The following is a 27,389-nucleotide window of genomic DNA, read 5'->3' as shown; positions in this document are numbered from 1 at the left end:
CAGGCGGTTTCAAATTATTTGCATAGCCCTAGAAAATAATTATCAACGCATCTTATCTAATGAGTATGAGAATATTTCATAGCATTTTGTATATTAAAGTGCTGGAATAAGTATTGAAGTAAAATATGGGTGATTCAGCATGCTAGTAAATTATAAATTGTTGCTTTGTTCTTCAGTAAACAATTTAAAAATATCTTTGAATTGTTACATTTTAAAATATGAGCTCAGAGGCTAAGTTTAGGTTGCAGTCCTAAGCTGCTTATGTGCAAATCCCACTGAACTTTAAAAGACTTATTTTTAAGTTAAGTATAAATAGGATTAGGTTTCATGACATTTAAGGCTACAGAAATACTGCATAATAAGTAACAATATTTTAGAATCCCATCATGAAATGTTAAGCAATACAATTTATTAATGGTTTGGGAACCACTTGTGCATTCCCTTTCCACCCCTTGATGTGTTTTTGCCTTGTAAAATTTTCAGTAGGCTAGGGAGCAATGAACATGTAACCCTTAGTTCTCCAGAAATGAAATTCCCTATGTGAAATATGTTGGCAATTGCTGCGAAAGCAAGTATTGAGTTTTTTAAGTGGAAGAGACCATCCCAGGGGCAATACAGTGTTACTGGTATTGGAAACTACTGTAGTTATTATGCTCAGTGCAGTTACGAATAAAATACAGTTGCCTACCATCCTGGCAGCTAGGAGTCTGAAGGCTCTGCCTAATTTACATATGTATTTACATAAACTGTCAATTTGTATTCATGCCAACAAATCTACAGAATAATCAAACCCTGTATGAGTATATATAAAACCTGTGCTTCCATAATTTCTCCTTTTTTCACCTTTAACTCTTCATCTTTGTGTTTGATCTACCACTGGCTTCTGGGGACAGTGGCTGAAATATTCTTTTTTTCCTGCTTTTTTCCAACTCCATCTGTATAGGGTTCTTCTATTTATCTGGGTGTGATTTCTGTTTCCTGTAACAGATGGCAACTGAGATCCACAAGGGAACTGCCCTTTAGCTGGCCTATATAATGGTTGTCTGAAGCATTTTTTTTTATTGTCCGTGATTTTGCCAGACAGCTTGTGAGGCCGCAACATGGATAATTACACTTATTTACATAAATGTCAATAAACATCAAACACTTTTCAGATAATTCAGAAGGGAATGTTTTTGTGCTCTGCTCTGCTGAGCTCTTAATTTAAAGATGCCAGTGCACAGTGAGTAAAGAATACTAATATAAGCAGCAGCTAGTATATAAAGTGAGTAAGAAATGCTATTGTGAGCAATCAGTATACAAACTGATGACATTTCATAAACAGTAATGTAGAACTCAAACATCCTACTGGGTCACTGTGAAGTTTGCAAAATCCACTTAGCAGGCAAAGTTTGCTATGCTATGATAAATTTTGAGTATGAGCCAACTTAACAGAATATTGTTGAGTCAGCATCCATATTTTCCATGCCTGCTGCTCCTACTCAGCACTAGGTGACTCATGCTGATTGGTTAAAATTTGCATGCAGCAATTAGAATTTAGAAGCAAGGTTTTTTGTGCAGATGAAAATGATACACAGCTGATAAAAAGAAGATTCTGGATATGCAATTTGTTAGAATATAGTTCCAGCTCATCAGCTTCATTGAGATGCATCTCTCAGTTATGTTTGTGAAGGCAGAGGTAGCTGCCAAATTAGTTTGCAGCCCCTTTAGTTTAATTCCTGGCAAAATATACTTGTTTATGTACTAAACAGGCTTGTATTGAGCTGCATATGTATGAGATGTGAAAACTGCTGGGAAAGAAATGAGTCTCAAAGAGTCCTGAGCACAATTTTTAGTGGATTGCCATCCGATTTAACTTCACTGATAATGTCAGAAGCTAAATCTGCCAAGTCAGAGAGATACAGTTGCTTTGCCTGTTCTTTTATTGTCTCTGTTTAAACAGAAGGGAACTGTAGCTTTCATGATGCTTAACTTTATGCCAAATCTTTTCCATTGTGGTATGGGCAGTTAATATGAATTAAATATTCATATTTTCTCTGTAAATTTAAACATAAAACTTTATTATCATCCTTTGTGCAGGTATATCTGAACCTTCTTTTATTGCTAAAAGTGAAGACCGTTTGTTTAAACATTTATTTGAAGACTATGAACGATGGGTTCGGCCAGTCGAGCGCTTGAATGATACCATCAAAGTGAAATTTGGTCTTGCAATTTCCCAGTTGGTGGATGTGGTATGTTAGAAAATTGATATGTTTTAAAATGAAGGAGTTTGTTATCAGCTGCAAATGATCTGAAGACATATGTTGGCTGTTTCATAGAGCTTCTGTCATGTTCCTGGAAGATAATGTGGCCTTAATAATTATAAGCATACTTTATGCTCGAGATGCAGAAGAAATTACTTGCAATGTCTAGAAAATTAAAGTGCTGTCAGCTGTGATTCCAGGGCAGGTGAGACAGGAATTCCTCCCCCCCCATAACCACTTTGTTTTATCAGAGGACTTTCACATATTAAGTGGAAGTGTGATAGATTACCAGTAAACATGGTTTACAATATCAGGTGAATATTAAAAAAAGACTTGTAACTCTAAGTCCCTTCCAACTGCATGAAAAAGGTTCTCTGTCTTTTTTTTTTAACAAACAAAAAGTTTCCTGCTGTTCCTACCAGTATTGGTATCTTTGGGCAATAGCAATGATAATATTTTTGGTGCTCTGAATGTTTGGTGGCTTATAGCCATTACTGGGCTGTTCCCACTATTGGGGGGAATGAAATTGAAGTGTCAGATGCTTCTCCTCTTTCAGTACTTCAGAAAGCATCTATTTAGAAAGGGGGAAACTACCAGAAGTCTTGCCAAATTTTCTCTCAGATCCTGAAGCACTATCTGGCTTTTATCTTCTAAAACCTGTGGATATATCTAACATACTTTTTCCCCAATAGGATGAAAAAAATCAACTGATGACAACAAATGTTTGGCTGAAGCAGGTGAGTTCAGTAAGTTATTGAAAATGTTTTGATTGGGCCCCTTCATAACATTGGTGGATCAGTGATTCATATCCCCAGGCTGCATCAACGTAGAAGCCATACAGAGAAAAGGTAGATCAGGATTCTCTATAGATCTCTGAGTGATTTACAGTAAACCAGCAAGGGATTCTAAGCAGACATGTGGATTTTCCAGAAATATTTAAATCAGAAAATGTTCCTGTGCAAGTGAACAGGAGTCAAGTTTGTATATTCATCTCAGTATCCATAATCTACACAAGTATTTGGGCTATATTATCTGATGGGAGAGAGGGAGAAACATGAAATCTCTGCTTTTCAATTTTTTAGAAAAGCAAAAATACAACTTCGAAACTGCTAAAGTTTCCTGAAGTAGAAAATGTTCCAACCCTTATCTCTTGTTCTAATTTTGCAGTATTTCATAACAGCAACTAAAATGGCAAGCTAAAAAAATACTTTCTGCTCCAACTAATGTTGGGCCAATTGTTGTCTCTTAGCTTCTGTGTTCAACTGAGTATGAATTGGTTGCCTGCCATCCATTCTTGGAGTAGCTGATCACTGCATTACAGTTTCTGATCCCTGATAACTCAGATGTAGGTTGTTTGTATAGCCAGTGTACACTCAGGGGAGGCTGATCCCACTATTTCGCACCTGACTTAAGAAGTCTATTAAAATTTATCAGAAGCAACAAACAAAACTACAAACAAATATTTTTTGAAGCAAGGCAGCAACTTTAATAATAAAAGAGTAAATATTTCAAATGTTGCCTTCTGAGCTGTTTCAAGTTCTGAGTAAAATTGAAGAAAAGTCTTCATTCCTTTGCAGGAATGGGTTGATGTAAAACTGAAGTGGGATCCTGAGGACTATGCTGGAATAACATCTATCCGTGTTCCTTCAGCTTCAATATGGATTCCAGATATTGTTTTATATGATAAGTAAGCATTTCAATTTTAAAAATATATTAAGGGGGCAGATTGGCCTCATAGACTGGGTCCAAGAGAATGGGGAAAAGCAGGCTGTAAAGGCCTGGATGGAGAGTGAAATAAAAGAGTTTGGTGCCCCCTTCAATCTCCTAGTTTCCCAATGAAGATGACCCAAATGATTGCACAAGCATTCTTGCCCAGAGAGAATTATGAATCCAGGGCATTCCCCTTAATATATCCTCACTTGTAGACTACTTGTCTTTCTGGAAAAAGTGAACAAGAAGCAGCAGAAAAGGAGCTGTGCAGATTCCCAAGAGCATTCAGAGCAGAGAACTTTCCAACCTTTTGTGGTAGAAGATAATTGGATCCTCATTTGAGAATCTCTTCATGTAAAGAAGAGCAATGCCTCATTAAGATCTTTGGTTTTCTTATTTACCTGTTATAGAAGAAAGTTGTTTTGATGTATCCACTCCTATAGAAGGGTGGAAATGTCTACAGTAGTGTTTCTCAATATTGGCAACTTTAAGATTTGTGGACTTCAACTCACAGAATCCCCCTGCCAGCATGCTGGCTAGGAAATTCTGGGAGTTGAAGTCCACACATCTTAACGTTGCCAAGGTTGAGAAACACTGGTCTGCAGAAAAGTTTCAGCCATTCCTTTCAAAGAGGATCATGTGACCATAATTCAAAATAAGCTATCCTGATTTTACTTATTCATTAGCTCCTATCTATTTGTTTAAAATTCAATTGATAATTTTCATTGTAGTTACACTGCACCCTGATAGGGGACATATTCTAAGTAAAATTTTTGTTTGCCTTAAGCCATATTATACAATTTCAAAATAATTTTACACTGGAAAACGGGCATACATTTAGTAGCTTTTTATGGAAAGCTATATATTACATATTTCTTAACTCTTTGCTGATATTCTTTCAGTGCAGATGGTCATTTTGAAGGAACTTCTACAAAAGCCATCGTGAAACACGATGGCACTATTGCTTGGACCCCACCTGCAAATTATAAAAGTTCCTGCACCATTGATGTCACTTATTTTCCATTTGACCTCCAAAACTGCTCCATGAAGTTTGGCTCTTGGACATACGATGGTTCTCAGGTGGATATAATCCTTGTGGATGAAGAAGTAGACAAAAGAGATTTCTTTGATAATGGAGAATGGGAAATAGTAACTGCAACGGGTATCAGAGGGAACAGAACGGATGGATGCTGCTGGTACCCCTTTATTACCTACTCATTTATAATTAGGCGCTTGCCTCTCTTTTATACGCTGTTCCTCATTATTCCATGTATAGGGCTGTCTTTCTTAACCGTCCTTGTTTTCTATCTTCCTGCGTATGAAGGTGAGAAAATCTCCCTCTGCACCTCGGTTCTGGTATCGCTCACCGTCTTCCTCCTGGTCATAGAAGAAATCATTCCATCTTCTTCTAAAGTCATACCGCTGATTGGCGAGTACTTGGTGTTCACCATGATTTTTGTGACGTTATCTATTGTGATAACTGTCTTTGCTATTAACATTCATCATCGATCCTCGTCGACGCACAACGCGATGGCACCATGGGTCCGCAAACTCTTTCTTCACAGACTTCCCAAACTGCTTTGTATGAGGAGTCACGTAGATAGGTACTCGGTACCAAAGGAAGAAACCAGCAGCACCAGGGGATCCGAGGAGTCTAGGGATACTTTAGAAGCAGCCTTAAATTCTGTCCGGTACATTGTAAGACACGTTGTCAAAGAGAATGAAGTACATGAGGTGTGTATTCTAGTTGTGTGGCTTTCAGTGGTTGAGGTTGGACATCTGAAACAGGAACACACAAGGTTGTGCAGTAGAACCTTAATTTGTTTGGTTGTTTTCAGATGCTGTGGCCTTTTTGCATGGGGTCTTTGAAAGGAAGGGAAGCACCCCCCTCATTAGCTCTGCTGATGGAAACAATTCCTTCAGTGGCAACGTAGCAATATCTAAATAGCCGAAGAGTTTTTCTTGTATCTTACTATCATTTGAGTAATGAGTATCGTATGAATAAGTTGATCTATTATGCTGGATCAATAGAGTCAAATTTTGGGTCAGTAACATGTTAAAAAAGAGAGAGAAGCAATTTCTATCTCCAGCAAAGGCTCATGTTTGACCATGACCTGCTTTTTTCCAGTTTATGTCAAGAGTATGATTCAAGCCTGAAAAATAACCTTAACATGCACATGTATTCTCATATATACTGGGAATTTTAATTCCATGATTGAATTCACTTTCAGTAATTTATATTGTTGAGTAACAAGGGAAATTCCCTTTCATAATAGGGAATACCATGGAAGTTTATAATTTTGAAGTTGGTTCACATACTTCTGGTTCATATCTGTTCTATTTATTATGCTGCGGCTTTTACATAGATACTTTGTTGCCTTTGCCCACTTTGATATTTTCTAATGACTACATACAAATAAATCTGAATGTGATTTAAAGAAAGGTACTGACTTTTTTCCTTCTTTTTTTTAGGTTGTGGAGGACTGGAAATTTATAGCTCAGGTGCTTGATCGTGTGTTCCTATGGCTGTTCCTTCTGGTTGCAGTTACTGGATCCCTGACCCTGTTTCTTCCTGTAATTCATAAATGGGCAAGCAAAATAATACCAGTCCATGTTGGGATGGTTAATAAATAAGTGTGTGAGTAGGGGTAGAGTTCTAACAGTGTTTATAGGAATATTAATTCCTAGATATTTTTAAGCACATTCTAAAATCTAATTAGAAAATGTCTGAGAATGGAAGTGGGAGGGGGAAACTCATGGTTACATTTAACCAGGAAAATTGTAAGATACATGTTTTTTCCCTCTTAATACCATCAGTGCATACCACTAGCAGGATACCATCAGTGTCCTAAGATTATTTACAGAATATTATAGCAAAATATTAATATGACACTTTAACATTTAAGGTGTTTAGGATGCCCATCATTGAAACTGCTGGGGAAGTAGGTGAGAAGAATACAGAACGTTTTAGATTTTTCAGTCCGTTCGCATGAGGCTTGAGTAATCCTTGTAGTAGACGAGGGCTCTCTATCTCTTACTCACAGAATTAAGCTCGGTTCTCCAAGGAACTGGATGGGGTAGGGAGGATGAAAGGGGTAAGGCAGAACAGAAACTAATTAAATGTGAAAGTACACTATGGAATGTTTGGGACTTCCTAATGCACTTTTCCCCTAAATAATCCCAATTTTTATTTCTGTTTCTGTGTTGTGATAACCGAAGTATCTATAGTTTGCCAGCAATTTCTGTGATTGTAAAAAGGTAAAGACACCCTCAAGTCCAGCTCTACACTCATGTAGTTTTCTTCATAGCCTTACAGAAGCAATTCATTATTCCTTTCTTAGGAAATTGTGTTTTACCTCACAGTCTAATGAACTTGGTGTGTTGATTATAGAAGTTGTTGTGAAGTATCTGGGGCATGTTCCTTTATACATTTTTCATTAGGCACAAATGCCCTCCATGTTCTGTGAAGAAAACGCTATTTAAGTAGACCTTAAATTAGAATCAACAGTCAAATCATGGAATAAAAAATGTCCATCCCAAATATTTGCACATATGCTACAGCAGAGATATACAGGTACATATAATTTTAATATCATTTAAACATACTTTTAGAGAGATGGCATAAAGTTGGAAACCTTTTGGGTCAGTAGTTCAGAAATGAACATTTGTGGTTGTATGAGCTGGGGCACTTTATCGTTCTAGTTGTATTTTGTGTATAGCTGGGGATTTTCAAAATATGTAGAAAAAGTCAGATTTAATTTTAGATTTTAGAAATGTATACTGAATGCACTTTGAGGGTGATAATGACAATAAACTAAACTTTGCATTTGATACTTGCTGTTTGTTATTAAGTTTGTAAATCTGAGGGGAATGTTTAAATTATATAATGTATTTCATTAGGCAACAATCATTTGAAAAGTGGGTTAATTAAGGATTCTTTTTTATTTCTCTGCATTACTTAGAGGTTTTCCTGTCTTGCTCTCAGTCTTTTTTATAAAAGCGGCTGAGATTCTTTGCCTTTCATGGAAAAATCATACCCTGATCTTTTCACTTGATTTAGTTTCTTTGAGACAGGAAGCTCAAAACCGCTGCTTACTACCACCTCTTTTATCATTTGCCTGCTGCAGTACCCCATGTTAATAAAGTTCTGCAAATTCATATAAACACTCCCTTTTCCTTCTTCCAGTTCGCTTCTCAAATTTTGCTTTTCTTTGAAACACTTGACCAAACCACTCGGTCTTACTCTATAATAGCGATTAAACTAAAATGGATGCACATATGCTTCCCTTGGCTTCCTCCACCTTCCTCCCACACAAAGGGAACCTTCCTCAGTTATATCTGCTTTGTTTAAAAATAAAAAATTGTGAATCTCTGGGCGAGCAGAGAGTCTGTCTACTGTCGGTTGCAGCTAACCCCTAATTCTTAAGAAATGCCCTTACCTAGCACTGCTTCTTAACGTTTGCCCACGTTACTGCCCTGTTGTGCAAACTGCACTGGTTCCCAGTTGCTTTGCGGGTGCAATTCAAGGTGCTGGTTATCACCTTTAAAGTCCTACGTGGCAAAGGCCAAGTTACTCGCGGGACTGTCTTTCCCTGAGGTATCTGCCTGTCCCACTAGATACAATGGGCATGCTCCAGATCCCCTCCCTGAAACATTGCCACCTAGTGAGGCCTAGGAAGTGTAGCTTTTCCGCGGCTGCCCCTACCTTATGGAATACACTCCCCCCAGCACTGTGACAGGCCCCCACCCTCTTAGCCTTCCAGAAGGCCATTAAAATCTGGCTCTTTACCCAGGCACTGGGGTAGAGCAGTAGAGCCTGCAGAGAGTTTTTGGGGCACCCTGGGAGGTGGATCAAGGCATTGGGTTTTTAGGTTGTATATGTTTTTATGGCTTTTATACTTTTATTGCTGTGAGTCACCCAAAATTGTTTTAAGATGGGCAGTCATACAAATTTTAATAACCAAACTTTCCCCGGGATTTAACCTGTAACTTGGTGCTACCAGAAATCCACCTACAACAATTTAGCTGTGAAAAATCTTTGTTCCCTTCCAAGATACTTCAGATAATCTGGTTTACCTAATGGATAAGTGGTTACTTAAGTAGTGACTGTACTAACAATCTCACTCTAGTATTTTTCTACCACTGAGGAAGATGCAACGGGCTTTCGTTTTGAATGGAAGGTTCGGGTTCTAAAGTTGTTGTTGTTATTATTATTATTTATTGATTTCTCCCCTGCCCATCTCCCCCACAATAGGGGACTCTGGGCGGCTTACAAAGACATTAAAACTATAAGTATATATAAAATACATAATATATATAGAATTAAAGCAATACTAAAAAAGGAAATACTAAAAAAGTTTCTGATCCCTTTAAAGGTACTCAGTTTTAAAACCATTCTTTGGATTGATCTCAAGTCCAATTGATGTAGGCTGTTCCTGGCCAAAATGAGGAGTGCTTTTCTTTCAAACCTCCATGCATGAGCCTGCTATTAATTAAATAACTTTCCTTCCATGCTTTTCTTGTGATGGCTGCTATTATAGAATAATTGTTACTATGCCGATACAGTACTGGTGATTTTTTAAAATTTTTCATGTTTCATAGCTGATTCTTCGATTAACTCACCAAGACTATTATGGTAGTGCCGGCCTTAAGAAAGGTAAGAAAATACACAGACCTTTGCAATAGCAATTTATTTTCCTTATAAAGTAACAGAATGCTATAAAAACAGAGCCTATCCTACACCAAAACTTACACCTCCTGCTAAATTGCCTACCAGTTAGAAACCTGTTCAAATCCTTTGCTTTTAAATGCTAGCTTTTAAAAAAAAATTCTACTGATTCTAATACATTTTAAGCCTGTCATGACTGAAAAGCTGGGAAAGTTCCTTTTGTTACTCCTCTTGCCATAGCTGTGGCAAGATTGTTTGGCAAGCCTTGAAGTTGGGAAAGGCCACATAAAGAGGAAATTTTAATTTGTGCAAATGCTTTTGTATAACATGATGGAGTACAAAGATGTTTCCAGTTCAGGTGCTTAGCGTATACCTTACTATACTCAAGAGACTGATGGATCTGTAGTTGGCTGGATCTGCTCTGTTTCCTTTCTTATATATTGGTACTACTGCTGTAATCCCCTGCTCCTTGCGAGATAACTGTTACGTGATTTTAATATATGGTTTATTGAAATTGCTGTGATCTGCATTACCGTATTAATGAACTCTCCTAGCCCAACTTCAGCAGAGTAAATTGGCACTGCTGATTAAGGCTTAATCCAACAACCATAAAAGTTCTTTCACTCTCGAAAATGAAAAATCTAGAAATAAAAATCCTTCAATCTTATACAATACCTCAGAATAATATAACCTCTGTATGATGTTACATATCTTTATTTTGGTACTCAAAGACCCAGAAATAAGTAGTTCAACATAAATTCGTATGTTTGGACACCAAAGAAGAAAAAGTCCTTTTGGCCGTGTTACCTTGTTTAAACTTCATCTCTGATCATCAGTGGTTGCAGGAACAATCCTGCTGTCCCCAAAATACACACAAGAATAAACACCCACAGGAAAATGCGATCAATTACCATGGCAACATATTTCCAGTCATCTTGAGTCTGGAAGAAATAAGCAAACAAATTATATCAATTTTCGGATAATCTATTTTGTGAGCCTGCTATGCGCAGTTAGAAACAATTTGTACATTTTTCTTTGCAGATAGCATACAATAATTAGTCTCAAAATTAGGCTTGTGTGGAGCATCTGCAGAAGGCAGAGTGTGCAGACCCTCAGATCTTCTATCTCAAATCTATACTTGAAACTAAATTGGAAAAAAAACCTAAATGAAAAATGATGGCAAGTCTTTGGCTCCTGACCTTCCTTCTTGCCTAGTTTTGGTAATCTTTTTAAGCATGAGGATATGTTTATTAAATATGGGAAGGTGAACTATTTCATGGAAATTGAAAGGCATTAAAATTACTGCTGGACATCTAAGTTGGCACTACTTTTTGGACCAGAAGAAAAGCTTTCTTTTTTTTCATCACCACAGGTATCCATACCCAATTTCCCTTTGTAAAAAGAATCTCTCTTCCTGCTATATTAAAAAATTCAATTATTGTTTATTTCTTTGTATTGTTTTCTGTGCTCTAAGTAGTGTGACCATTATATCATGCAAGTCACAAATAAGGAGCACATCTTTATTGCCTGTAGAAGATCCATTCTTGGATTCTTTCACAGGCACCTGGTAGAAAGTAGACATAGCCTGAGACTGTGCAAGACCTTGGTCAGTCAGAGCCAATGCTACTTTGGTGAGGTGGGGAAATGGCTGAAATGTGAATGTTGCAGGGCTATTGGTTTATCACCTTTCCAGCATGAGGCCTCATCAAGTATGTTGTATAAAGTTGGAATTAAAATATACCCATACCTCCTTGGCTTCGTTCTGTAGCTTCATGTTTTCAGCAATGTATTTGACGCTATCCATCACATCCCTCACTTCTGGTGATATAAATGAAGATGAAAACAGAGCATCCATAGACTCAGAACTGGAGCTCTGGGTCAGGTTGCTGGTCCCCTTCAAATGTTTTTTGTGCTCATGTTGGCAGCAAGCATGTGTAAACCCTTGGCATGGGAAGCAGTCTTGACAGCACCTGCTGTCTGGGATATGGATGAAATTCAACTGGGAGAGCTCTGTGTTGTAAGATGGCTTCACCTTCTGGCTTCTGCCCTCATCTTCATTGCTGGTGGGTCGCGTCATGAACATGATTCGGGGGAGAAAGTTTAGGAAAACAATCTTCACCCACTCTGGCATGGTGTGCGTCCTGGGAGTTCTGTAGTGAACGTTGAGTACAAAGACCGTGATGACGATTGAGAGAGTGACAAACAGCATGGTGAAGAGGAGGTACTCCCCAATCAATGGGATCACCAATGAAGTAGACGGAATGGTTTCGGTTATGACCAGGAGGAAAACCGTTAAGGACAAGAGGACCGATATGCACAGGGTTACTTTCTCGCCACAGTCTGATGGAAGGTAAAACACCAACACGGTCAAAAAAGAAATCAGAAGACATGGGATGATCAGATTGATGGTATAGAACAAGGGCAGCCGTCTGATATAGAGAGAATAGGTGATATCTGGGTAGATGGCTTCACAGCAGTTGTATTTGATGTCATGCTTATAGCCTGGTGCTTTGATAATGGCCCACTCCCCACTTTCCCAGTAATCCTTGAGGTTCATTGTGGAATCAACAAGGACTAAGTCAATTTGAGCTTTGTCATAGGTCCAAGAGCCAAACTTCATTGTACAATTCTGGTGGTCGAAGGGAAAGTAGGTCACATCTATTTTACATGAACTCTTAAATATGGCTGGAGGCATCCATGTTACGTTTCCAGTGTAATTGAGCAAAGCTTTTGTTTTGTCGTCCACCTGGAAGTCCCCAATTGCACTGAAATAATGGATTGATTATAGAATAAATTCTGGCAGTTTGGATCAGCTATCAGTACAACCTATCCTGACGCTTAAGTAGTAATTCTGGAAAATCAAAATGTAGGTGGGGAAGAAAAAATCATCAGCTCTAGCTCTTAGGTTCTGTTCTGTGACATGCAAGTGTCAAAGCTGGGCAGCACAGAACATGTTTCTCAAAGGAGGAGCCATGCCTACCACTTCCTATCTGGTCAATGGAAGGGGCTACTAATGTAATGAAGCCATGTCTCCTCTCCGTCTCTGTCTCACGCACGCGCACACACAGAGCTCATGGCATATTTCTTGGAAAAGACAGGTAACAGCTATTCCCAAAATGGTGAGATTTGACCCAGTAGCGTGGTGGCATGCTGCTTGAAACTTTGCGATCATCTCTCTGGGATAGGAACTAACTAGGGCAGGTGCATTGTGGGAATAACATTTAAGAAGGGGTCTAATCCAGTAATCTTACTTGTTATATAACATGATATCTGGCTTCCAGATCTTATTTGATGGCACTCGGATGTATTGCACCCCTCCATACTTGTCTGGATTCCATCTGAGTTTGTAATCATTCCAAATCTAATCAAAGAAAAACATCGGGATATTTCAGATTGACACGGTGGATCCAAATGCTACCCCTTAAGAGCAAGGAGCCTTGTAGCACCTTAAAGACCCACAAGCATCCTATAAACTTCTGAGGATTTTAGATGAGAAAGAGAAAGATGCCAGGATAGGGCAAAAAGGCATTGTGCTTTGAAAAATTTAATCCAGTGTTTCTCAACCTTGGGAACTTTAAGATGTGTGGACTTCAACTCCCATGCTGGCTGGGGAATTCTGGGTGTTGAAGTCCACACATCTTAAAGTTCCCAAGGTTGAGAAACCTCGGGTTAATCTTTTGCAGTTGAAAGAATAGAGAGTTCTGATATCTCAAAAGCAATAAATCTAGGTGGCTGCTCTTGGAAGGGAGAGTCGAGAGAAAGCAGAGTTTCTTTTTTTTCTCCTCTCTGCAGAAGCGTCTTGCGGATGCTAAATCCATCTTTTAGACCGTAACTGGCTGAGCTGGCAAAATGCCAGGTGGTGGAATTTTTTTTTTTTTTCCCCGAGCTAATGGCAGATAGACAGCATGTGTGTGTTCCTCTGTAGAGGCAGTAACATTTCTACGAGTTACTGCCAAGAAAAGTGGGCCAACCACACAGGGATTTGCTCTTTGGAAGCAATGCCCCCCCCCCCCACTTTGATACCACTTCAAAAAGCAGCGTTCGTGTGTTTCAAAAAGAACAGGTATAAATAAGCTTGCACATACAATGCAACCCAAGGCAACGATTCATTAAGAGTTTGACAATTCAGGAAGGGTATTAAACATAGACCTAAAATAGGGGCCAGGTGAGCCTTTAAATAAGAGCATCCTGTTGTGAACAACCTGTCTCTACCTTGTAGTCTCTTTGCCTTCCATGAGAGAGAGGCCAAAGAAGGCATGTCTGCCGATGGAAGCTGTCTCTTGAAACCCAATCAATTCTCCTGCAACTCCCCTTTTCCATTGCCTGCTGCACAAACCAAGGAGCAGCTCGACTTTCCAAGCAAGTGGGTGAGTATGTTGTGATTTTTCTCTCCAAAAGTGTAATGCAGACAGCCTCTCTTCTTAATCCTTTACAAGAGACAAAGGAGACCCTCCCTTTTAGGGAGAGGCAACATCTTGGGCAGTCTTGACTGGGATGCTACCTATTACCTCTAGCAACCTTCCCCATCCTGTGCACCATCAGGGATATGGATTTCAACTCCCAGGATTCCCTAGTCAGCCTGTTTATTGTTGAGAATTCTGGGAATTGAAGTTCACCCATTTGAAGAGCCTCCAGGCAGGGAATGGCTGACATAGTAATATGATAATTAACTCATTATTGTGGAACCTTATATAAGGCTGACACCATCCCTAGGCAAGATGGGAGATATCAGAGACGGGAGAATTCCTGAATGTGGAATATGATGGTATACAAAGAGGAAAGGAATGCAGGGGGGGGGGTCCTGAAAAGAGCATGGAAACTGTATTCGCTTTCTTCAAAGATATGGGGGCACAGAATGTAGAGATCTCAAAAGCTCCCTACTACATTCAAAAACATCTTCCTGGCCTTCCGTTATATTTCTTAAATGCAAAAAAGGTTCATGACCACTAGATGTCAGCAGGGTATTAAAAGTGTACTGTATTGTCCAAACTCTTGAATCCACTCCAAAGCCATCAATCCAAGGTGAAACTTTTATCTATTTATTTTTTAAAAGGCTACTTGGATGTGCGTGTGTGAGTAAGTGAGCGTGTGTTACAGAAGAAAAGGTATTAAGAATCCTGACTCCTGAAAATTTGAAATGTCTTTGTAACATAGTATTTCACTTAACTTTTTCCCTCTCCCCCATATACTTTTTAAACGAAATCTGAATATTCTTTTTGTGTTTACTTACATGCTTCAGCCATAAATTGGTCTCCATAATCTGGTTCACTTCATCCTGAGGGGGAAAAAAGCATATACCATATTTAAAACCTGAAATATAGAGAGCTCTGCTACGTGTCAGCAACTAGCTGACCTGATCTAAAATACCCAGCAGTTAGTACTTGAATTGGACACCCTAGAAAATTGCATTGTTACAAGTTAAACTGGAAAAATGAAAAATACCCCAGGAGAAAGCTATATCACACCATTTCCATACTGTTGTCAAGAAAATGACATAGATATGTCCATGAAGTCACCAAGAGTTGAATGTGACTCCAGAGACTTTATTCATTATATCAGTGTTTCTCAACCTTGGCAGCTTGAAGATGTGTGGACTTCAACTCTCAGAATTCCCCAGCCAGCATGCTGGCTGGGGAATTCTGGGAGTTGAAGTCCACACATCTTAAGCTGCCAAGGCTGAGAAATGCTGCATTATATACAAGATGGAAAAGAAGGGTATGTTTGCAGAAGATGGGAAATATGGGAAAGAAGGGTATGTTTGGGGAAGGGAATGTTTGGAGCAATAGATATATGGTCCCTCTTGAGCAATCGGGGGGGGATGGCTAAATAAATATTGAGTATCTTTTATACAATGGGACCATCACTAATCCCCCCTCAAAACTTAGAAACAGTAATGCTTCCAGTTAATCTGTGGCAGAAAAAAAGACTTCTGTCGTCTAAAAGACCGGCATAATCAAGGCATTGTCTTTTATGGGCTTTTATCAACTGCAGCAGTTACATAAAGTATTATGCTGCAGTAGATATTTTGGGAGGGGGAAAGAATAATAGCCAAGGAGGCCAGACAGAAATGAAATCTAAGATGTCCAAGTGATGATAATGGATGACTTATAAATAGTGGTAATTCACAAAACAGTTTATAGAGGTGACACAGACTTTGCTTGCATTGATAAATTGATCAAGTTGACAAATAACGTAGAGTAGTGAGAACCATTTGTCTCTTAATCCTTGAGAAATAATGACTAACCTTCAAAGAAGTTCAAATTCATTGGTTTTGCAATGAATCCTTTGTCATTCCTTTGTTCAAGGATGGGCATAACAAAAGGTTATTGGAGCTGAAACACCCCCATATTGTTTTTATTGGATATTGCCAATGCCTGGTGTCAGAATTGGGTTTCCTTTTTTTTTTTAATGGACTATCTAGTTTGTTCAAAATTGGGATACCTGAAACTGAGGAGGCTCAACCAGATCTGAGCTCCTGTTTCCATCCCAACATTTTAAGCTTTTGAGGCAAAAGATAATGCTCTACAAACACAGAGTCATTCTCCAGTTACTCACCACTTTTACCAGCTGAGACAAAGATACTTCGAACCAAACCATCACAGGATCAGACACATTTTCAACGGGCCTGATGATATTGTTATAATTGACGAACAATTCATCATAAAGCCGGTGCTCGTCTTCAGAGCAAAACACGCCTAGAAAACATGCCATACATTTCTCTTATTCTGGTCTGAGTATTACACCTGCTAAGAACTTGAATTATGCTGTCTCAGACTACCGGACCAACTAGTGGAGTTTGTCTCTATCTACAAGCAATTCTTTCAGGTTTTGATCTAGTTTCTATACCACCTCTGAACCAGACCTGGATGTATGCTGAGGTGTGTGGAAATAGGGTATGTAGTCTTTCAAGGCTAGCTGCAAACATCTTGGATCATCCCTGGAACCCTTTGTACGCACAATCATGGCCTTTGCAGTTAAGCGATAATTTTTCCCTTCTGCTGTGTGGAGAATTTTCCCTGGAGATTAAATAACCGTTAACTTCCCACAACAGCTCTTGCTCTGAGTTCCCTAAAACCGCCACTGCCACCAAAATCTGATCCTGAGTCAGACAGCAGATTAGGACCTAAGACAATAGTTGAGGGTTCATTGTTTAGAAGGAGTCTTGTAGCATCTTTTCAGACTCATACATTTTCTTAAAAGGCATAAGCTTCTGTGACCTACAGCTCACTTCATCAGATGCATGGAGTGGCTGAATTGAGCCGTAGTTCACAAAAGCTTATGCCTTTTAATAAAATCTGTTCGTCTGAAAAAGTACTACCAGACTCCTCCTGATTTTGGGCTATTGTAGACTAACCCGGCTCTCTTCCTACAATTATCCAGAAGGAGGGAGCTATCCAATTTAATTTCCTTAACGCCGATGTGGCAGCCAGAAAAAGCACAAATTGCAATGTATGTTGGAGAAATGTAATTAATGTGACCCTGCAGTCGGGCGGGGGGAGTTGTTTGCATGTTCTCTTTTTGCTCTCTCTGCTAAATTAGAACCTTGGAAAATGCAACCTAATTAAAAAACAAACAAACCTGGACAAAAACAGGCGAATCTGGCAGAAGGCACTTCCCTGTGTTTTGTGTCAGTGAAATGGTCTCCACTTTGGGTGCTGCAACTCTGGACTTGATCCATTTAGCTCCAGTGTTAGATTTTCCCTCGCGTGAACGGGGTTTGCTTTATTGTTGTGGTAGTTGTTAAAAAATAAATTCATAATAACAAAACGTTTTGCTTTACGCATGCTTACATCAATAGAAGGCCCTTGCTAGCCTATCATATGTAGAACGTAACCAGAGATAAAATGCCAATAGATGCACGTAAAATATATATATTGATGTATATTAAAATATATATTTTAAAAGCAGCAGTTCTGATGAAGTCTTTGAATCAATTCAAAGACTTCATCAGAATTGCTGCTTTTAAATGTGTGTGTGTGTGTGTGTAGTCCTTGGGGTTTTCTGAGCTTGGTTGTTTTCTTGCAAACATTAGCTAGCCGGGTAACGAAACGTTTGCAAGAAAACAACCAAGCTCAGAGAACCGCATGGACTCCACAGTTCGACCCTGAGCTACACATATTCTCATCTGTCTGTCTGTCTATCTGCTGAAATGTGCATCAGTACATATTGAAATATTTGGTGGTGGTTCCCATACCACACCCAAAGGGAAGCCTGAGTCAAAATCCCCTTGCAGGCTGGGTTTGGGAAGGTTATAACTGGAAGAAATTCACTGAGGAAAAAAATGAGAAATCAAGGGGGAAAAGAAGGAAAAAACAAAGCGAAAAAGTAGGAAAGGCTCTTGTTCATACCACTGTAAAGATGGAAATAATAGGCACTGTTTCCTTAGATGCACCAAGTCCTCTATATCATAGAGGGTGCTATTCTGGAAGGGGGGCTCCCAACATTTGGTGGCGAGATAGAAGCTGCTGTTGGAAAGTAGGAACTGAAAAGCTCTTATGTGCAAACATTGCTCCTCCGTGGTTCAAGCTTGATATTTGGTGGACGTGGACAGCTCCAAAAGATTCTAGATAAAACATGTCCAGACAGGTCTGAAATTTTGAAGAATTTGAGTTGGTGGACTGATGGAAATTTACCTTAACCTAAAGCAACTTCCCATGTTCCTCTGATTATGCAGCGTTTGCATGAGCAAATAAGTTATGATTAAGACTTGTCTGCTGACATTTCTGAAACTTTGTTTTTGTTGATTTTTTCATCAAAGCAGTACATTGCTACACTGTCTTAGAAGCATTCAGTTGCTTTGGAGAGTCGAGACAAACTTAACAGCTGTCATGAAGTCCTTCCATCTGGGGCTTAGAAATGTTTGCATCTCTGTTTGGCCAATGGAAGGAGGATTGTTTCTTGGATCTGAGCCTATATATGGCTACGATTACTGGGCTTCTAAATAGTACATTCAGTCTCGTTGAATATGTGATCTACAGTAATGTAAGCAGCAAAAGATAGTTTTATTAGATATCCATATGCATTCTGTGTGTAGCAGGGTTGAGGTTTTGTTAGCCCAAGCCAGGTAGAAAAGAATTGTTTCAGGTGAATGGAATTTTCAGGAACTTTAAATGGCTAAATGTTTATTCAGAAAGCTGTGTTTAGGATAATTGAAGCAGCTCCTTCTCAATAACTAATGCTTAAACCATAAATATAAAAATAGCCACTTATATTCATTTAGATAAAGTTCAACACCTTATAGTGGCTAGGAGGAAAAGAAAAAGAGGAAATGACCATAATCTAAAACTGCTTTAAAAATAATTTGTTTAACTTATACTTAATGTTATATGCTACTGATACTGAGCCTTCCTCCTTCAAACATTTGAACTGCATGAAGTTTTACATCCTTCATCAGCTTACTTGGAAAAAAGAAGGTTGCAATGTTCTTGCTAGCAAAAATGATTAATGCTGGGTCAATTTGTATGTACATATTAAAGTTCTTCAAAGAAAGACACCCTTTTAAGGGACAAAATAGTCTATCTTCTTTGATGCATAGAATTTTAACTTAAAGATATATTTACTAATGGCCTCCAGGGACTTTTATGAACATTAAATATTGCCCTTGGCATAAAATACTTGTTTTTCATTCTTGCCTTATTTTATCATATCTGTACTTTTTTCCCTGGTCAGTTTACCTGTTGAGTTTATCTGAACACCCACTATCCTCCTCCATTATTTTATCCAATAGTAGAGAATATACGTAGCTCAGGGTTGAGCTCCACTATTCTATTTGATCGGATTCTAGAACCAACATACTGTAGCTGAAATTTAAGGCTTAACACACGCAGAGTGCACTAAATTCAAGGCTTTTCTACACTATCCCATTTAAACGTACAAAGCCAGTTCCTAGAAAATTACAAGAACTGTTATATTCCCAAACCACTCTGTTTTTTAAGACAATAGGCAAAGGGGGAGAGAGATTTCTGCACCACATATTGATCCTGTGCAAAACCCATGATTGGGTAAAAGAGATCTCTGAGCTCTTGTGAAGGACTTATTTTCCCATCTCCCATTTGCCCTCAACCCCAACCCCAACCCCAACAGAGCACACAAAAGCCAGAAATCTTGCTCACCTCTCAGCAAGAAGAAAAGGGGAAGCAGTGCAAGCTGCATGCCAGACTTCTTCACCATGGCGTTCTGAATTTGCCGCTCAGCCATAAACCCTTCTGGAGACATAGCCAGCTGGTGGCATTTTACAGGCTGAGACTATGAGAAGGGAAAGGCAGGCTGGATTCAGAGGGAGACATTCATTAGAAACGGACAACCATCAGCACTCTGAAGCAGAGTTCTGGATTTGCCAGCTCCTTCTCCTTCTCTTTCTTTTTCTTTCTCTCTAATGACAGCCCTGCCCCTTTTCTCACAGCCCCCAGTGAGGGACGGGCGCTGGTTGTCCACATGGCTGCATAGGCAAAAAAAGGAGAGGCTTATTCACATACAGTACCAGAGAAGCTGGATCACTTTGGCAGTTGGCCATGCAGGGCAGGATTGGACCCATCCAAAGGTTTTTCTCTTCCCTGTGTGCCCCCCCCGCCAAGAAATAGGTCTGGTGAAATTAAAACAGGATAATGGAATTGTGGTTGCTGAGCTGGCTAGCGTTCAAATAAGCCTTCTGGAGCAGACTTGACTGGCAAACCCTGTTAATGAATTAGCTGCCGCAGACCCTTGATGTTAATGAGTTATGGCTGGAGCTTAGAACTTGGACCAGCCTGTCAATCCCAGGAGCCAAACAGCCCCATGGGAGCAGTTTCCAGAGTTGCTCTTGTGGCTGGGGAGGAGAGTGTGCGTGTGTACGTGCTTAAAACAGATGAGTCAATCCCCAGTTTTTTCTTGAAGACAGGCACCCTCCAGAAGATTTGGGCCCTATTGTATGATGAATTGATTAAATACATAGAGTAAGAATAATTGCTTGAACTTAGTTTACTTCTACATGCAAATGAAAGAATTTCATGTTTTGTTTTTGTCCTGTCCTCACCCATTTTTTAAAGTGTGGTTCCTGCTATATCACTGAAATGCGAAGCATGGTCTTTGGCCTCAAAAAAATATAAGACCCTAGTTTTGGAGTGATCACGTCCAGTGAATGACAGCTTTCCTCATAACCTCTCATATCAGGCTGATCAATCCGTCTGGGCTCCTGGCATTTAAACATGAATTTAAAAAATTAAGTAGGAGGCTCATGGGTTTGAAAAATAATAGTCCCATGCATAAGAAAGATGCTTTGTTTCTGTTTTGTGGAATAGATCGAAAAGAGTTGTGTTGGTTTTTGAGAATGAAACTTAGGGTTTGCAGGAATGCTGCTTTGCTTTTAGCCTCATCTCTTTAGGAAATTAATATTTCTATCCAGCCATGTCAACCTTTCAAAGAAGCAAGGCTTCCTCAGTTGCTGCACTGAAGTTATGGAAGAACCTTGAGTTTTGCTCAGGCAGGTGAAATTCCTCCCCCCTCCCAACTATCCAACAGCAGCTTGTCTCCCATTATTGCAGGTATTGATTTTCCCTTCTTGCTTTGCAGATGATGATAATTGATTTATCTGGAGGAAGGTTCATGATTTCATGGGGCCTTTTATTTATTTAATTTTTCCACAAACTCTCTTGAAAGCCCCATATCCCATAACTCTGGCTTGTATGTATCAGAGCCCAACAGCTGCTTTTAGGAGGTATGTGGAGAACCAGTCAGAGATCTCCAGTCACCTCTTGGTAGACTCTGAGCCAGAAAGGAATATGAAGTTGGTGATTTGATCCTCCTCCTATGCTAAGCCATAAAGTGTCTTGTTTGTGTTTAGAACTATTGTGGTTTATGAGTCATAGTGTTTGGATGATGAGTGTGTTGTGGCTTTGTCAAACCATGGCTAAAGAAAATCCCATGGTTTAGCACAATATACAAACCAAGCCTGAAGGTGGACTTAGACACAGTGAAGGTCCTGTACTGGGGAACTGACTTAACCACTGAAAACATATACTGTATTGCGATGTGTTTCTTTGTGCTGATGATATATTTGCAAATAAAGTGAATATTAGAAATACTGCTGAGGTAGTGCTGATCTCCAGTGCTTCCTCATTCTGAAACAACTAAGGTTGCAGCCCTTGATTTCTTTTACCCTTACCAGCATATAGTCCCATTGATTAGAGTAATTTAGGACTTCATTTTGCCCCATCTTGAACATATGGCACTACTTAACCCTTGGGGAGGAGGAAATATATGTCTGTATCATGATATACTATATGAACAGATCTTAAAAATGGAAAGAAAAATGGAGCAACAGAAAGCTATGTGACATAACAAAACCTCTCCCACACAAAGTATTTAAGTAAAATATTCTTTTAATACATAGTCCTTGGGCACTTAATGCCATATCATTACATTACATATTACCTCCTTCCATTTCTACAAATGACCAAAACAAAGCATGTTAATTTTGTTTCAGACATTTCAGAGGTGGATCCCCCGCAGCCATCTTATTTCCCTTTTGGCTCCTTTTCTCCGTATGAATGCTTTAGCCAGGACTCTTCAGTCATTACTCTGAACATGCATAGATTAAGAGAGTGTGAACACACCTGCAGCCTCTCCCATAATGCTCAATCATGGTTTAGTGTTGCTAGGATGGGCTACTGTGAGTTTAATCATTCTGCCTCGGGCTTTGCAATACTCTGCAGTCAACAAAGCCCAAACCACAGACCATCTCTTTTAGCAAGAGACCTCAGTAGGTCTTTCTATATCTTCTTAATCTAAAGCTATAGCCCTATAACCACCTTAAATCTCTGTGGATGAATTCCCATCACTTTCCTGACCTCTCAATTTTTCAGGAGACTTAAAGATTTTCAGAAAAGGACACTTTAAGAACCAGAGTCAGGGGTGGGATTACTGGTGTGCTTGTCTGCAAACTTTTGTGGGAGCAACAGCAATAAAGGAATATTTCAGGTGGTAACTTCAGGTCTATGATGTCCAAGGCCCTGAACTTTCCTGGTTCTGCAAGATGAGGACTTTGCTTTATGATGCACAGTTCTGTTTGAATTCCTGAAATCTAAACCCATTTTCTCTGATTTTATAACCAAGATCTTCTCTTCCTCTACCCACTTCCGCAATTGACCACAAGAAGATTGGAGGCTTCCAGTTCCCTGGGTGAAACACAGATTGGCACAAAATCTGAACCCTCAATTATAATTGGGTTCATTGAAATAAAGCCAGATCCTTAGGGAGTGAATTTAACAGCTTCTTCATAAACCATAGTTAACATTAGCCCCTGGCTGTGATTGACAGACATGGGAGTATAAGCTTGCAGACACTTACAAGTGGCTCTGCTCAAACAGGATGAAGAAGAGGGGAAATGCATAAATTTGAGGTTCTCCTGTATTTATTCTTGTCATGTTGGGCATGCTTCCTTGTGAAATGCTTCCAGTTATCCAATACAAAGGTCAGGGATGGGAAAATTATGGCCTTCCAGATGTGGCTGATCTACATTCCCAGAATCCCTCACTGTTGCCATACTACCTGAGTGTCCTGGGAGATGTAGATAATGACCATTTGGGGTTCACAGATTACCTCAAACAAGAGTCAGTAGATGGGAGGAAAGAGACCATAGTCTAAATCTCAGTCTCCTATCCCTAGCATTTTATTTATTGGTTTGTTTACAATATTTGAATACTACCCCAATTGATAAGAGACTTGGGGTGGTACGCAATAAGAAACAACAAAACCCCAAGTCCACAATAAAACCATGATGATGATAGTGGTGACGATAATCAGACGATTGCTCAGTTTTTTCCATGGGACAAAGGCCTGCTGAAAATGGTTTTCAGGACCTTCTGGAATGAGTGGAGGGTGGGGCCTGATATATCTCTAGGAGGACCATGTTTCAAAGTATGGGGCCTACTATAGAAAACTCCACACCCATTGATCTCACAGGGTTGGGACTCTTAGCTTACCCTCTTTACATGTCTGGACCAGATGGGCAGAATGATACTTAGTAAGAAAGACCACCATGTCTGAACAGAACTCTTTTCTTTGCTTTTCCCCTTTAAAATTGTTCACAAAACCAAATGAAAACCAGGGCTGTGTGCCTTGCACAATCCATTTTTTGGCTAGCCCATCACGACTCCATTGCAGAACCCTGCAGAACCAGCTGAAGAAGAGTGCTTTAATAAAAAATTAACAGTGGTACATTTTTTTTTCCTGGAAAAGCCCAACAAGACAGTTTTAAGAGTTCCAGCCAAAAGGGAGTATAGATGTCCTTCCAACCTACTTTGTGTAGATGGTATTCTCAGTAATGGTGTTGCATGGATTATTTATTTTTAATTGGGGAGGGGCAGTAAAAAAATATCCAAATAAATAATTTTGAAATTGATATTGTGGGACTCAGAACAGAATCCTTCCCATCCTGTGAGCAAGCAGTCATTGGGGCCAGATTCAGCTCAGCTTACGGGGTTACAGCAGGCAAGTGGTTTTGAAAAAGGGGCTGCAGGAATAATCCAGTTGTTCCCAGGACACACACAAAGACAAATATCCAGAGGAACAGCCTGTCCACCACCATGGCAACATATTTCCAGTCTTCAATGACCTGGAAAAATAAACCAATTAAATATCTTTAATAAACTCTCAATGGCAACATCATCACTTGCTTCCACCCCAGATCAGTTTTTCAATACTCTTCCATGGCTTCCCTTTCACAATTCAATAATCGTCCCTTGTAATAATGAACTGGGAAGGTGCAGGCTAAAAAAATGGGTAGGTACCAGGAGGTTTGCAATGCTTCAAATACACACACAGGGTATGAGGAAAAAAACACCTTAACTCACCCCTCAAAAAAATCAGGACTGAGCTCTATATAATTATGGAATTTTATGTTTCAGTTAAAAAAACGAACTGGATTCTTGGCACTTTTCTTCTTGCAAAAAAGTCTGTCAATAATTTACTGCACTAAAAAAAATAGCTGCTAAGGGTGACAAGATAATAACGCAGTGCTCTTACTAGTGAGTGGGAGGCTGATGTTTTCAACCCTTTTATGGGAGAAGTTGGGTTGGTTTGTTTTTTTCAAATGGGCGTTGGCACTGCTGTGCCTCTCCCCGCAAGAGCTGCAAAAGAGTGGGGCCTGAGTAACCCACCTCTGCCTTGCTATATGCCCAAGAGGGCATGTTTGACAAGAATTCAGAAGAGGCTCACTTCTGCTAAGAGTTAATATACTATTACTTTTTGTCACAGATGCCACTTGGAATCATCTCCATGGTGGCAGATCCATCAAACAACCCAATCATCATCCCTCAAAATGAGTGTGTCCTTATTTTCCTTCTGCACAAGAGAAGGAGTGTCTCAAGCTCCAGGGAGGAAGGAAATTCTAGGATTTGTGAGGGGGGGGCAGAGTGTTTTGTGCCACTTACACTCTCATTGTTGTCCTCGCTCTTCATGTGGTCAGCTATGAAACTGACTCCATCAATTGCCTCTTGGACCTCAGGAGAATATTTCACTGATGATCGTAACCTCAGATCTTGATGGCTGCTAATGTGATCAGGATTGTCTGTCAGTTTCAGGTCGTACTTTTGGCCTGCTGCTGTGTTCACAAAGTAAGTACAACCTTTGTACGTGTTGGAGAAATCGGAAGGAAGAGACTCAGCTTTGTTTCTCTTGCGGTTAGTCAACCGTTGGCTTGCCGAATGATTGTCTGGTCGCCTCATGAACAGGAAGCTTGGCAGTCTCTCAAGGAAGACTACCTTGACCCACAGAGGCATTGCGTGAGTGCTGGGAGACCTGTGGTGGACATTCAGCACACAGACACTGGTCACAATTGAGAATGTCACCAGCACCATGGTGAACATCAGATACTTCCCAATCAGTGGAACATCAAGGGAAGTCGGAGGGACGATTTTGGAAATCAGGAGCAAGAAAACAGTCAAAGCAAGTAAAACAGAAATGCACAATGTCATCTTCTCTCCACAATCTGATGGCAGATAGAACACCAAGATGGCCAAGGATGTGATCAGCACACAAGGTATGATGAGGTTGATGGTATAAAAAAGAGGCTTCCTTTTTATGATGAAGTCATATGTCACATCCACATAGTTTGGATCTAAAGGGTTCTCTGTTCTACGTCCCGGGAGGGCCACGATGTCCCACTCACCACTGGGAGTGAAGTCATCCATACTGGCTGAGCCAGTTTTCAAAATCATATCAATTTCAGAGTGGTCGTAAGTCCAAGAGCGGAATTTTAGGGTGCAATTTTGTTGGTCGAAGGGGAAATGCTTCACTTCGATCTTGCAGGCACTTTTGTAAATGGCTGGTGGCAGCCATAAAATGCTTCCATTGTACAGGACAATCACATTTGTGTAAACAGAAACTTCGTATGTACCATCAGCACTAAAGAAACCCAAAAGCAAAATCATAAAAAAGGAATACTATTTTTATTTATTTATTTATTTAACAATAGTTATGGGCGGCCACAATCCATATTGACTCGATACCACAGTCATGGAGGTCAACCTGATTTTATGGCCTGGTGTCAACCTTTTAATGCTAAGAATGCCCTCATGGGGGGAGCATCTATTTATAATTAAGTTCACTGGAACAATTTAGGGCTGAACACTTCCTCCCAGAGCAACAATTCTGCAAAACAGTGAAGTGTATTTTCTTAGGATGCAAAACATGCATAGTTTGGTTCTAAGAATGATTCACTTGAACATTGACTCCAAGCAACTTTTTTTTTTCTTTTTAATCTCACACTAGTGTTGGGTATCAGGCAGGCGAGACACCTCATGCACTTTATCTTATGAAGAGACACCAACTTACTTATTGTACAGCACGATGTCCGGAAGCCAGACTTTCTTAGCTGGTATCCTGAGTTTATTTATGCCTTCGTATTCTGATGGTTCCCAGGCTAAGCGATAATCAGTCCATTCCTTAAAAGCAGTGCATAACAACATTCAGTTACTGTTCCTGCTTTGCATAAAATTCAGAAAGGGTCCGGTAGCACCTTCTAACAATTTCACAGAAGACATCAGCTTTCATGAGCTGCAGCCCCCTTCCTCAAATGCATGAAGCATAACTGATGTGGGATTTAAGGATGTTGTGATAAGGAAGAGGGGAGGAAGGTAGGGTGGTGACAATTATGGGGCTAGATGCCTCACCCCGTTGTCATTAAATTCCATATCACTTGAGCCTCTTCATGCATCTGAGGAAGTGAGCTGCAGCTCATGAAAGCTGACGCCTTCCATGAAATGGTTAGATTCAAAATGAGCTGTCAGATTCATTCTTTCTAGACCAGTGCAGCTTTTGTGATAGTCTTCACGCAGACTTTCAAGCTTGTTTGTGGATGTACAGATGGCTAACAATTTTGGGCTGAATGTTTTTGTTTGTTTCATTCCTACCTACAGTACAAAACAAAGTTATGTTTGGCAAAAGCTCACTCTTGATTAAAAAATGAATTATATATTGTGTAGCAGAACCCTCCAGCAATGTAGGTCTCCCTCACTCAGAATTCTGAGCTGGCTGGGAATCTATAAGGACAGGGAGAAAATATCCCTCCCCCCCCCCACCTTCCTGGTAAATCTCTGGGATTCATTGAGACTCCTTGGAGTGCAATTTCACACGTATGGGTTCAAATGTAAACTCCATGAAAGATCACTCCTAAAGGTGTGAATTATAGCCAAAAGGTATACAATTTAGAGTTCTAAGCAATATTGGGTATATCGATAGGGATTTACCTGGTTGAGCCAGACATTGGTGGTCATGATCTGTTCCCGTTCGTT

General features: G+C 39.7%; 3 protein-coding genes and 1 long non-coding RNA gene across 5 annotated transcripts in view; 2 read left to right on the top strand and 2 right to left on the bottom strand.

Moving 5' to 3' along the window:
* The window catches only part of CHRNA5 (cholinergic receptor nicotinic alpha 5 subunit), an 11,175-nt gene extending 2,933 nt beyond the window's left edge, over positions 1–8,242 (top strand). Inside the window, exons 2-6 of the mRNA XM_015888783.3 lie at positions 2,080–2,231; positions 2,936–2,980; positions 3,821–3,930; positions 4,856–5,687; positions 6,426–8,242. Of these exons, the coding sequence (XP_015744269.3) occupies positions 2,080–2,231; positions 2,936–2,980; positions 3,821–3,930; positions 4,856–5,687; positions 6,426–6,587 (1,301 nt within the window). The 3' untranslated portion in view covers positions 6,588–8,242. The remainder of the gene's footprint in view (positions 1–2,079; positions 2,232–2,935; positions 2,981–3,820; positions 3,931–4,855; positions 5,688–6,425) is intronic.
* Positions 5,580–20,058, bottom strand: CHRNA3 (cholinergic receptor nicotinic alpha 3 subunit). Of its 2 annotated transcripts, XM_088148406.1 has the most exons (7): positions 19,734–20,058; positions 16,177–16,316; positions 14,852–14,896; positions 12,873–12,982; positions 11,369–12,386; positions 10,429–10,562; positions 5,580–5,732 (listed from the first exon to the last, which is right to left on the bottom strand). In XM_088148406.1, exons 1-6 carry the CDS (start codon positions 19,834–19,836, stop codon positions 10,434–10,436), a joined length of 1,545 nt encoding a protein of 514 aa, XP_088004532.1. In that variant the 5' UTR covers positions 19,837–20,058; the 3' UTR covers positions 5,580–5,732; positions 10,429–10,433. The 2 variants fall into 2 exon arrangements, with proteins under 2 accessions (XP_088004532.1, XP_088004531.1); XM_088148405.1 differs by lacking the exon at positions 5,580–5,732 and having other exon boundaries at positions 9,357–10,562.
* Positions 11,733–25,011, top strand: LOC148214782 (uncharacterized). The gene is made up of 3 exons (XR_015797477.1): positions 11,733–11,971; positions 13,841–13,988; positions 24,853–25,011. It is a non-coding gene; the product is annotated as an uncharacterized LOC148214782 (long non-coding RNA).
* CHRNB4 (cholinergic receptor nicotinic beta 4 subunit) lies at positions 23,132–27,389 on the bottom strand. The gene is made up of 4 exons (XM_025169280.2): positions 27,345–27,389; positions 26,431–26,540; positions 25,029–26,001; positions 23,132–24,211 (listed from the first exon to the last, which is right to left on the bottom strand). Exons 1-4 carry the CDS (start codon positions 27,369–27,371, stop codon positions 24,071–24,073), a joined length of 1,251 nt encoding a protein of 416 aa, XP_025025048.1. The 5' UTR covers positions 27,372–27,389; the 3' UTR covers positions 23,132–24,070.

This window comes from Python bivittatus, unplaced genomic scaffold (assembly GCF_059951505.1).
Source record: "Python bivittatus isolate LINGU-HERP-01145 unplaced genomic scaffold, Pbiv_v1 ctg000530_np1212, whole genome shotgun sequence".
In the NCBI taxonomy this organism is placed as follows: domain Eukaryota; kingdom Metazoa; phylum Chordata; class Lepidosauria; order Squamata; family Pythonidae; genus Python; species Python bivittatus.
This window is presented reverse-complemented; position numbering and strand designations above follow the sequence as displayed.

What these genes read in the sequence shown, in the direction of transcription:
- CHRNB4 (XM_025169280.2), bottom strand. Translation starts at nt 27,371, where the DNA reads ATGACCACCAATGTCTGGCTCAACCAG. An exon ending in CCAATGTCTGGCTCAACCAG is followed by an intron (nt 26,541 to 27,344) that starts GTAAATCCCTAT and finishes ACTGCTTTTAAG; the next exon opens with GAATGGACTGATTATCGCTT. An exon ending in GACATCGTGCTGTACAATAA is followed by an intron (nt 26,002 to 26,430) that starts GTAAGTTGGTGT and finishes GGGTTTCTTTAG; the next exon opens with TGCTGATGGTACATACGAAG.
- CHRNA3 (XM_088148406.1), bottom strand. Translation starts at nt 19,836, where the DNA reads ATGTCTCCAGAAGGGTTTATGGCTGAGCGGCAAATTCAGAACGCCATG. An exon ending in CCAATTTATGGCTGAAGCAT is followed by an intron (nt 12,983 to 14,851) that starts GTAAGTAAACAC and finishes TTCTTTGATTAG; the next exon opens with ATTTGGAATGATTACAAACT. An exon ending in GATATCATGTTATATAACAA is followed by an intron (nt 12,387 to 12,872) that starts GTAAGATTACTG and finishes CCATTATTTCAG; the next exon opens with TGCAATTGGGGACTTCCAGG.